A 12,260-nucleotide genomic window follows, 5' to 3' on the forward strand; every position below is an offset into this window, starting at 1 on the left:
GCTCGAAGACATTTCTTGTTATGAACATAAACCGTAATGTAATGGTTATGCTCTTTTACATAACAAATGTCAGGAAACCGAGTCAAGTGTTGCTTGCGGCCTGACGATGCGTAATTCTTTTTTAATGTTAGGTGCCTCTCACCGGTAATTTCACCGATGTGTCCTTTTGAACTCTTCCTATGTTCACCAACAATGTATTTCAAATAAGGCCTCAACCACATGACCTGCAAACAGCGACAAAGGTCATCGAGTAATTTAAGTTTAATTGCTCCTTCTTTACAAATCTATTAACTGGCTACTGCTGCTACTGCTGTAAAGAATTGCCTTTAATTAGTTTCTAATTTACCATTCAACGTTGATTATAACTCGGTAGATTTTCCTCGCCGTTTCAGGTTGCCAATACATCAAATATTTTGTGTTAGAATTTTGCCAACCAGCTATTAGTTTTTAATCTCTTCGGTCGCGAACACCAATTAACGATCCAGCCCTAATCTATCCCGGAGCTGTGGACTACCTAGCTAGTTACCAGGACTCCGGCTCGAAAAGCAGGAGTAGGAGCGCGGTGGTTTTTAGTCAGTAAGAGTTCGACACTCCCTTTCGCCTCGCCCTAGGCGGGAGAAGTTATTGGATGATTTCCTTATGTATAGGAAAGAGCACCTGTTAGAATATAAGTAAGGATTTATATGTATATGCTATGATGTATTCTCTGCACAGTACTAATTCAATTCAGATTAGAAACATGATCGAAATATTGTGTTATTGAGAAAAAGCATTTGAAAAGTCTTTAATACCTTTTCACGAGATTAGGTACAAGGTGCACGTGCTCAACAATATATTTTCGATTGGTTTGCTTGCATCTCGAACACTTGCGTCAATAGATACTTACCTGCCTGTAATAAAATATCGAATATAATGACGACAACTTATTCAAAAACGGGACAATAAAGAGCAGGTTTTGAATCAGTTTCAACAACTTGTAAACATCATAATTATCCTCAAACGAAACATTGCATAAGCTTATAAACTAGTACTAAATAATATAATAATTTAGGTATTTTGTACATAACATACATAACGTCACGCCTTTTTATCCCCGAAGGGGTAGGCAGAGGTGCACATTACGGCACGTAATGCCGCTATACAATGTACACCCACTTTTCACCATTTCTGTTATAAGTCCCATGTAATAGGGGTGAGCCTATTGCCATATCCTGGACACAATTCCAGACTCCGTGCTACTACCGAGAAATTTTCGAAAATCCGAAAAAAGCCCAGTAATACTTTGCCCGACCCGGGAATCGAACCCGAGACCCCTTGTTCGGCAGTCGCACTTGCAACCACTCGACCAACGAGGCAGTCTTTTTTATTTTTATTAGTATTTTGTATTTATTTGTATTTATATGTTTGATACTGATTACCTCGTTGATCAAGTTCCCACAAGTGCACCTGCAAGAGAGTAAGAGGTAAGAGTTTTCTGATTCAATGTCTCAAAAGTTTTACTATGTAGCAATAATTTAAATGATTTATTACACTGCTATATTTAAGGATGCTTACGACAGCTCTATGTTACAATGACGTGTTAATTAACCACATTATTCATAGAAACATTCAAATGGGTAGTCAAACTACTGCTAGGTATGACTCAGGTGGGAATATCCCAACAAAAAGTTTCCAAAATACTCGCAACCACGCCCTATGTAAACCCCAATTTGTCCAAGTCACGTCACTCCACCAAAATATGAAGTTACACCCTCAAAACTAAATAATTTACGGAGCCAATCCCTTGCATAATTAAATAAAAAGGTATTTGTTATGATATAAAGGACAATTAAATAATATAATTGTTTGGACGCACGCATGTAGTGAAACAAATGAAATAGAACGGATTGTTGCACGTTTTGTTGGTTCATTCCGAATGTTTTTAAACAATTATTTATAATGAATAAAATAATATTTTGTGATGGAGGTATTATTTCTTAGGTACGTATAAATATGAGATCTATAGAGACATTCTTAAACAAGGTATGGTGAGCATTTAGAACCGCTGTGTTCTTTTACGTGCGTCACAAAATGAGCGTTACCATCTTGAATTAATGATCGGAGATATTAGTTCAGTTAATCAGCTCTCAACACCCTGGATCTTTTCAAGACATGGCAAATATTTTCTGCTCTGTAGCTTCCAGCCGGCTCCCAGGTCCAACATTATAATGTAATACCAATTTATATGATGTTTTTTTTAGAGGGGAAAATCATCCAATTACTTCTCCCGAATTGAGCGTTCCTACTCCTACTTTTCGACCCGGAGCCCCGGTAAACCCGCAGCTCCGGAATCTATATGACGTTGAGCTTTAATGGCTTTAATTCACAAGCTCAATCGTTATCAAAGATTGTTTGAGAACTAGAACATTTAAAGATGGAAAGTTTAGGCGAAGTCGCGTGTGTTGTCAGGCCAGTTTGCGAAGGCCTTTAGCCTACAGCTATGTTCTCATGTCACATTATACTATGTCGCACCCCTTGTTGTTTATTAGGCTATACTAGTACTATTATATTAAAAATGTGTTTTTCGGCTTACTCACGTAACTATTTGACGATGACGACTAGTTTCAGGCCATGCTAGAGTTGGCTCGACAGTCGCTACGGCATATGTCGCGGTATGCTGCTCAAGAAAATGAGCCTCTAGCATGTCTTGATATGAGTGTAACTTGATTAGCGAAAAGTAGGTACCTACACAACGCTGAAGAATACGATCTAATTTATTAATGATAAGTACTTTATAATATTCTGCCGAAATTAGAAGACCAATATAAATGCTTGACTCTTTGTTAAAACATAGGTATTTTTACATGCAATTTTACTAGTTTTGTGAAGTAACTGCTTAAAGTGCCAATAATTGGGTGGTTTACCCTACTTTACCTACACATGATGCCTAATTTAATTTATAAGTTATCTTTTTTTCGATCCTCTTTCGCTTATCAACAACTTCAAATACGCACGTAGACTGGTCGGCGGCGACCTACGTCGTCGGAGGCAGGCGACCTCCCCTTAGGACAGACCTTACCTTCACGCAATATCCGCATGCTGCCTATCTTATGAAAGGTCATCATAACACATACTACCTGCTTATATTCGTTTTCATTATCCCTAGCAACAAATTATCTATAGTGATTATTCCAACTATCTGTCTATCATTAACGAAGACTGGGAACACGGAATAATTATGCGGTGGGAATAGGTAGGTATTTATGTCAATAAAAACATATCTCTATTTAACTTTTTCTTTTTTATCCGGCTATAAGGAGATACAATTTCACAAACATACATACACCCAGATCCTTAACAACAATAATTCCTATCACTCTAATACCTATTTTGTCTAAAATTTACGAAAAATGTATGTATAAAAGGATTGCAAGTTACTGTAACAAGTTTAATATTATACAAAAAGATCAGCATGGCTTTCAAAAACGGAAATCTACTACGTTGGCAATCTACTCCCTCATAAATTCTATACTAACTAATATCAATGATAACAATCTAACTACGGGATTATTCTTTGATTTGTCGAAAGCCTTCGACCTTGTCTCGCATGATCTACTACTCCAAAAGTTAGAAGCAATAGGAATTAGAGGGCCAACCTTAAAATGGATTAAATCATATCTGGACAACAGGCTACAATGCGTTACCATAACAAACGTTAATAGTGATAAAGAAGTAACGCAATACTCATCGGAATATAGATGTAATAGATTTGGCGTTCCACAGGGAAGCATATTAGGGCCGATATTATTCCTAATTTATATAAATGACATAATTAAAATAACAAAACACAAATGTGTATTATTCGCTGATGACATCTCCATTATTGTAACATCCAATAAAAAACTTAATAATATTCACGATCACGAAACTGACATCAACAACACAATTGATACCTTAATTAACTGGCTGAATGAACATAACTTAAAAATAAACCTTGATAAATCCGTCTATATACAATTTAATAAATCGAATAATCATAAATTTAACTTGCAATTAAATATACCCAAAATTAAACCTGTAACACACACAAAGTTCTTAGGAGTTGTGATCGATGAAGATTTAAACTGGAAAGTCCATATCGACAATATCTCAAGCAAAATAAATAAATTCGTGTATGCTCTTAGACAAGTAAGGAAAAGCACTAATCTAAAAACTGCCATTTTAGCCTACCATGCTTATGTGGAGTCTATACTACGGTATGGACTAATAATATGGGGTAACAGCACGGATCAAAATAGAACATTTGTTGCTCAAAAAAAATGCATTAGGGCTCTATACGGACTTCAACCAGAGGAATCATGTCAGCCAGTATTTAAGAAACTTGGCTTGTTACCGCTACCTTGCCTGTACATTAATGAAATTTGCATGTTTGTATGGAAACATAGGGAGTTATTTAAAACAGCAAACGATTTAAATCCTCGAAGCCGACGAGACCCTCACAGACTCGTACTAAACACTGCTCCGAGGCTTACTAAGTATAATAAAAGCTGCTTATACAGGGTGACTTTGAATTCGACGTATTCCTCTCGGGAGGTGATAATACAACTAATTTCCTACAAAATTAGCCCTGTAGTCCTTGGTCAGAAAGTGGCTAGTTTCTGAGATATTCAACATTTTTGGTTTTAGTAAAGAAGGCGCGAATTGACTACAAAAACATCAATAAATAAATAAAATACTGGTTGGATTTTAGTTATTTTAGTTTTAATCAGTTGCCAATACATCAGTTATTATTTATAAATACTAATAATTGCAGAAATATCATTCGTTTTAAAATAGCAAGTATTTTCTTATCAAATTTTGTTTTGTGTCCTTAATTTGGGCAATAGTAAACTAGATTTATTTCAAAAAAAATATATGACACTAAGCGTACAAACCATTAGAAAAACTTCCTTGGTTTATTAGCCACCCAGAAACATAAAATTATTTACAAAATTCTCAAAAACAAATGAATTAATTGATGATAAGTAGAGTGTAAAGAGAAAAGGGCAATTTCAAAACCATCTTTATTTGCAAAATTTTGTTCAAAGTGACCTCCCCTACGACGAAGACATGCCCGAATATGCTTCCTTATTTCTATGACGGTCACTTTTGGACTGAATATGCGTCTTATTTCGTCACTATCTTTAAATATGTTTCGGAGAAGAATTTCGATACACGGCCAATTCCGTCCGCATAAACAAGGGATTTCATGTAAAAATCAATCGTCATCAGATTCTGGCCTCCGTGTATGCCATGGAATTGGACCCTCCTGCTAGTTTAACGCGTGGGAACTGAGGTATCCTACCATTGCCGCATAGTAGTAGTTCGATAGTCAAACAAACTATCACAATATCTATTATTAGCCCAAAAAAATCAACAAAATCCGAAACAAGCAAAACCAGCGTAAACAATTATGTTTGGATGGGTATCATAAATAATTACCTACTTGATTGGACTGTACTTTTTATCTAACAATGTAAATGGTAAGAAATATGAAGATTTTTTAAAATGATGGAACGAGCTAGGGTCATTGTTTTAAATTTGAATTTAGAAACAAGATGACGAATGTGTTCGAACACGACGCTTGTTCAGGTCACTATCAAATTACGGTGCGGCAATGGTTAAATACCTCGGTTTCTACGTATTATGGCAAGGGGGTCCAGCTCCATGGCATGCACGGTGTCCAAAATCTGACGACGATTGATTTTTACATGAAATCCCTTGTTTATGCGGACGGAATTGGCCGGGTATCGAAATTCTTCTCCGAAACATATTTGAAGATAGTGACGAAAATAGAAGCATATTCAGTCCAAGAGTGACCGTCATTGAGACAAGGAAGCATATTCGGGCATGTCTTCTTCGTAAGGGAGGTCACTTTAAACAAAATTTTGCAAATTAAGATGTTTTTGTAATTGCCCTTTTCTCTTTACACTCTACTTATCATCAATTTATTCATTTGTTTTTGAGAATTTTGTAAATAATTTTATGTTTCTGGGTAGCTAATAAACCAAGGAAGTTTTTCTAATGGTTTGTACGCTTAGTGTCATATATTTTTTTTGAAATAAATCTAGTTTACTATTGACCAAATTAGTGACACAAAACAAAATTTGATAAGAAAATACTTGCTATTTTAAAACGAATGATATTTCTGCCATTATTAGTATTTATAAATGATAAAGGATGTATTGGCAACTGATTAAAACTAAAATAACTAAAATCCAACCAGTATTTTTTTATTATTGATGATTTTGTAGTCAATTCGGGATTTTTTTACCAAAATCGAAAATGTTGAATATCTCAGAAACTAGCCACTTTCGGACCAAGGACTTCAGGGCTAATTTTTAGGAAATTAAATTAGTTGTATTATCACCTCTCGAGAGGAATACGTCGAATTCAAAGTCACCCTGTATATGTGTATCCGCATCTTTAACAAGCTACCTCCTAATATAAAAATGTTGAATACAAGACATGCCTTCAAGGCTCAACTGTATAAATGGCTAATTGATAAAAACTTCTACTGTATAAAACAATTATTTGAACAAGAATAGCTAGTGGATTTTGTATAATTTTTTTGTGTAATTCTAAATATTTGCATGCTATAATTTATTTTGGCAAAACATGTCTGCTCTATGTTTATACTGTAAGACCATTTTATACCATGTTTTATGCAAATAAATATATTATTATTATTATTATTTCTTTAAAACTTTTATGTTTTCTCCCATCTTGTGGGGTTGTAAAAAGCACGGGCCAAAGCCAAGTGCTGTAAATGAAATATGTTTATTTATGTATTGAGGAATTTTCGGGTTAGACGGCAAGTATTTAAGATAACTGCTTTTTGAAGAAGAAGGTAGGTTGACGGGCTGATATTTAACTGGTTTAGACTGTTATGGAGGGTTTTAGGGATTACTCCCGTGGTGGATAAAATTATTGGGACAGTTTTGGTGTGGGTAACGTTCCACTGAGTTTTTATCTCTATTGATAGGTCTGTGTATTTTGCAATTTTTTCGGAATGTGTGTTGGTGAGGTTGTGGGTGTTGCATATTGCTATATCTATGATGTAAACTAATTTCTTTTGTTTATCTAACATAGTTATATCTGGCCTATTGTTATATATTGTTTTATCCGTGATGATGGTTCTGTCCCAATATAGTTTAAAATTATTATTTTCTAATACGGTCTGTGGTTTATATTTATAGTACGGTACTTTATCAGTGACTAATTTTGTTTGTACAGCTAGGGATTGGTGGATAATTGCAGCAACTTGGTCATGACGGTGTTTATAATCTGTCTGGGCTATGGCTCTGCAGGCACCTGTGATGTGTTGGATAGTCTCTGAGGCACTGTGGCATCGTCTACAAGTGTCGTTATAGTTGGGTCTACGGATGATGAATTTTTGATAGTTTGCTGTGTCAATAACCTGGTCTTGTATGGCAATCATAAATCCCTCCGTTTCAGGGAAGAGTTCGCCTCGCCGCAGCCACGCGTTCGATGCTTTCATATCGACATGAGGTTGCTGCAGGTCGAGGCGATGTCTTCCATGAAGGGATTTACGTTCCCAAGCTGCGATTTTGTCAGATTTGGTGGTTATACGCTCATTACGTTGTGGGTCAGAAGAGTGCAAATTCAGTGGGGTGAAATTTTTATCAAGGCATGAAATGAGTTTGTGAAGCGGGGATTGTTGGGCTTTATGGAAGAAAAACTTTCTCAAGTTGGCAATCTGCTGGTTATGTAGGTTTTCAATGTCTATAAGACCCCGTCCTCCATCTTCTCTCGGTAGCGTGAGTCTTTGCACACAGGATCGTGGGTGGTGCTTTCTGTTTGTGGTCAAAGATGTATTAATGGACCGTTGTAATTTGATTAGGTCGGTTTTTGACCAGCTTACTATTCCAAAAGAGTATGTGAGTATTGGGATGGCAAATGAGTTTATGGCTTTAAATAAATTACGGGATGTTAATTGGGATCTTATTAGCATATTAAGTCTGTGTTTATATTTAGTGGTTATCTTATTTTTAGTGAGCTTTTTGTCTATTTGGTGTGTTTGTTCAAATCCTAAATATTTATAGTTACAATTTTGTGTCATTGATTCTATTATTTCACCAGATTCCAGAGTGTACGGATTGTTTTCGATGTGTTGTCCTTTTAGGAGAGTGAATGTCTTGCATTTATCAATACCAAAAGTCATTTTGATGTCATCTGAAAAGGTTTTATTATTATTTTTCGATCATTCATTTATTTCTTTTACTTGGTTGTTACATTTTTAAATATTAAATTAAAAAGAAAAAAATAATAAAACATTTAAAAATATAAAAAGCAGTAGCCCACCAGTAACGGGATAAATCCAAGCTACCGGTGGTCAGGGCTCAAGAGAGAGGAATTTCCGGACAATACGCGCTGTGTCCAGAAGTACTGCCTTCTGCATCAGGCTCTTGATCCAACCATCTAACGTTAGCCTACTCAGGTGTTGGTCGAGGCTTTTGGCTATAAGGCCATTGGCAGATACGACTATCGGCACAATGATTGCTGAATGTACATTTCACATATCGACAACCTCATGAGCTAAATCAAGATATTTACTGGCTTTATCTTTTTCAGCTTTCACAAGATTCTCGTCATGTGGGATTGTTATATCAATTATCATTGTGCGACGGCTTGGTCGATCTATCACCACAATGTCAGGTTTGTTAGCAACAATTGTCCTGTCTGTGATGATAGTTCGATCCCAATACAGTGTGACATCTCCATTTTCAAGAACTGGGTCAGGCAGATACTTATAATACGGCACTTCAGATTCAACAAGTTTGTATTTTAAAGCAAGTTGTTGATGAATAATCCTGGCTACAAGATTGTGTCTGTGCAAGTACTCTCCGTTAGCTAAATGAGAACAACCCGAAATTATATGTCGAATGGATTCCCCTGGGCGATGACATGCCCGACAAATGTCAGCCGTTCCATCCTTTATAATATACTTTCGGTAGTTGTTCGTCAACATAACTTCGTCCATAATTGCACAGACAAAACCTTCCGTTTCTCCAAATAAGTTACCAAAACGTAGCCAGGATACGGACGCTAAGAAATCTGTATCTGGCCCATGTAGGGCCCGATAGTAGCGTCCGTGCAACTCCTTATTTTGCCATACATTCTTGCGATCCTTAGTGCTTAGTATTATAGGTTCTCTCCAGTCCTTATTAGCCAAGGAGAGCGGAGTAAGTCCTTTGTCCACTGAGACAACATCTCGATGCATCCCCACCTCCATTTTGAAAAAATATTTTCGGAGACTGCACACTTCACTATTGTGTAGGGTTTTGGCATTTAAAAAGCCTCGCCCCCCACATTTACGTGGTATGTACAGTCTCATTACTGATGATCGTGGGTGATGCATCCGATGCTGAGTCAACAATGAACGGACTTTTCTGTCCAGGGCGTCCAGTTCCGTTTGAGTCCACTTGAGTATGCCAAAAGAGTACATCAGTACTGGCATGACCCAACCGTTGTAAGCGCGCACCTTGTTACCACCTGATAAAAGACTATTGAGAACTTTCTTCAGGCGGCCAAAGAAGCGCTCCCGCAACGATTGCTTCATGACAGCTACATCAATGCCTAACGCTTCTGACATACCCAAGTATTTATAGGTTTCGGTTGAAGAGAGAAGTCTAAAGTTTGTGGTATCAGAGTTTCGTGTTTCATCTGATTCCACAATTTCCCCTCTTTACATGCATGATTGCACATTTGTCCACACCAAATTCCATCCTAATGGCATTACTGAACGTTTCAGTGACATTTAGTAATTTCATTAGATGCGAGTTGTTTGGAGCAAATAGCTTTAAATCATCCATGTAAAGTAGGTGGGATATAATTTCTCCCCCTCTTCTCAACCTGTAACCTAACCCGGAATCCTCAAGCAAAGTGCTTAGAGGATTCAGAGCTAAGCAAAACCATAATGGACTCAAACTATCACCCTGGAATATACCACGCTCTATCCTAATGGGTTCATCGTTCTCACAAATTTGTCGACATCCTGGATAGCGAAGAACTGTTCTCCATTGTCTCATACATGACATCAGGAAAGCACGCAGAGCTGTATCGACTTTGTACAGCTCCAGTACCCTCATGAGCCATGTATGTGGCACGGAGTCGTAGGCCTTCTTATAATCTATCCAGCATGTGGACAAATTCTTGTGAGATCTACGAACCTGTTGGCAAATGGACATGTCAATGAGGAGAAGCTCCTTAGTACCACGGGACCTATTCCTACATCCATTTTGAGAGGTAGACATGATATTATTGTCTTCAATATGCTTATTAAGTTTTTCTCTCAAAATGGATGTTAGGAGTTTATAAATTGTCGGTAGGCACGTAATCGGCCGATAATTTTTGGGTTCCGCGGTACTTCCAGATTTATGGAGCAGGTGGGTTAACCCAGTCGTAAAGAATTGAGGCAAAGATCCAGACTCCAAAGCTGACTGAAATTGAGATGCCAAGCGACTATGTGAACTGGTAAACCATCTTAATCAGAAATTGTGCAGCCCATCCGGACCTGGAGCTTTCCAGTTAGCCAACGGATAGGCTGCATTAGACACATCTTCGGTGGTTATGGAGATTTGTTCCATTTCTGGTACCAGTTCACATTTTCGCCTAACCTTCTCAATCCAATCCCCTTCAGTGTGACAAACAGGTGCCGACCAAATGCTACGCCAGAACGACGTCGTAACATCAGCATCTGGTAGGCACGTGTCAGTCCTAGTCTGTTCTTTTAGCTCCCAATTTCTATACACCCACCTTTGATCCCTTTGGAATGTGCGATTCTGTGTATACCGTTCCACTCGCTTCTTATACCGACGAATACGGTTTGCCCATGCATAAATTCTCTGTTTCAGGAAGTCAAGACGCTCCGTAATATGTGAGACATAGTCCTGGGGGTTTATATCCATCCCCAGGAACGCCCGCCTCACAAAACGCATCACTCTTGGGCGCGTGTTGCCCTCCCTGAAACAGATCAATTTGGCAATAAGTGTCCTAGCCTCATCGATACGTCGTTCAATCCTGCACTGCCAAGCTGGTACAGCTGGTTTCTGCCGTGTGCTGTTGTTTTCTCTTTCGAGTAGTTTTACGTTAGCTACACGGCATGCTGCTATTGCTCCACAGTACAGAATTGAATGACTATCGATAAGGTCCTCAGAACTATCAAAATAATTTGATAGCTCCGAGTCCAGGGCACATACTAGCGCCCTGTTCTTTTTATGCATGGGCAGACGAGGTAAACGCGGTCTAAGAGAGGGCGATATAAACCGGTATTCCCGAATCGCATCCTCCAAAGCCCTCCTCAATTCTTCACTGCATTTGTGAGTACTTACCTCCGTAGTCCTATCATCATTCGGTGCAACAACAGGTTCAATTTGTGTTGGTTCCTCTATATTTTGTTGCAGCGGAATGATGACACGACTCCTGAGTTCTTCACTTTGCAGTCGATCAAGTACAATATCATCCAACATACGATTACGCTGAATGACTCGCACCTGATCCGATAGTCTTTGTGCCGACACGTTGATGGTTGGTTCGAGCTCCTGAAACAAAGCAAGCATTCTGACACGGTACGCTGTCAGGTTCCTTCCTCCCTCTGTTGCCCTAAAATATGCGCGCATGACATTTTCATTAATGGATCTTGTCCATTTCATGCGCGACACATTACCACCGGGCGCTGGGACTCCTCCCGAAGCCAGTGGGCCTCGTGGTCCTAAGCCACTCGGTGGCCGACGTCTTCCCCGGCGACGTGTAGGTGGTGGCGACGTGGGCGGGGAAAAATACTCGTCGCTAGAGCTCGACGCGCCTACAACCGTCGATGACACCACTGCATCTGGTGGTGGTGCCGATGATGGCGGGGCGGAGCTGGGCGACGAGGTCGGAGATGGTGGGCGTGTCCTTAGTATAGCTGCAGCTCTTCGTGTTATCATATTGTGATTATATCGTGATTTTACCCATTACCATTTGACATCTAATGTCATGTCACTGTTATTTTTCGTTATTTTTGTGAAATTTTGGTTTTTAAATTCTCTCATGTTATTTATTTGTAAAAAGTTCTTTCTGAATTATATAGCTTATTTGTTATAAACTGTAAAATGCTTCAAAATTGTATTATTTTGGATTTAATAAAAATGAGTAAAAATTTTTGATATTTCACATTCGGTGTTGCTACAGCTAGTTATTATTATTATTAATTGGTGCGGTATTCCGTGCGGGAATTG

At 38.3% G+C, this 12,260-nt stretch overlaps 1 protein-coding gene across 1 annotated transcript; it reads right to left on the reverse strand.

Moving 5' to 3' along the window:
- Window positions 1–10,529: 10,529 nt before the first annotated feature.
- LOC126911577 (uncharacterized) lies at window positions 10,530–11,600 on the reverse strand. Its single transcript, XM_050699392.1, has one exon. It carries the CDS (start codon window positions 11,598–11,600, stop codon window positions 10,530–10,532), a length of 1,071 nt encoding a protein of 356 aa, XP_050555349.1.
- Window positions 11,601–12,260: the final 660 nt, after the last annotated feature.

Source organism: Spodoptera frugiperda, chromosome 2 (genome assembly GCF_023101765.2).
Source record: "Spodoptera frugiperda isolate SF20-4 chromosome 2, AGI-APGP_CSIRO_Sfru_2.0, whole genome shotgun sequence".
Taxonomy (NCBI): Eukaryota; Metazoa; Arthropoda; class Insecta; order Lepidoptera; family Noctuidae; genus Spodoptera; species Spodoptera frugiperda.

What these genes read in the sequence shown, in the direction of transcription:
- LOC126911577 (XM_050699392.1), bottom strand. Translation starts at nt 11,600, where the DNA reads ATGCTTGCTTTGTTTCAGGAGCTCGAACCAACCATCAACGTGTCGGCA.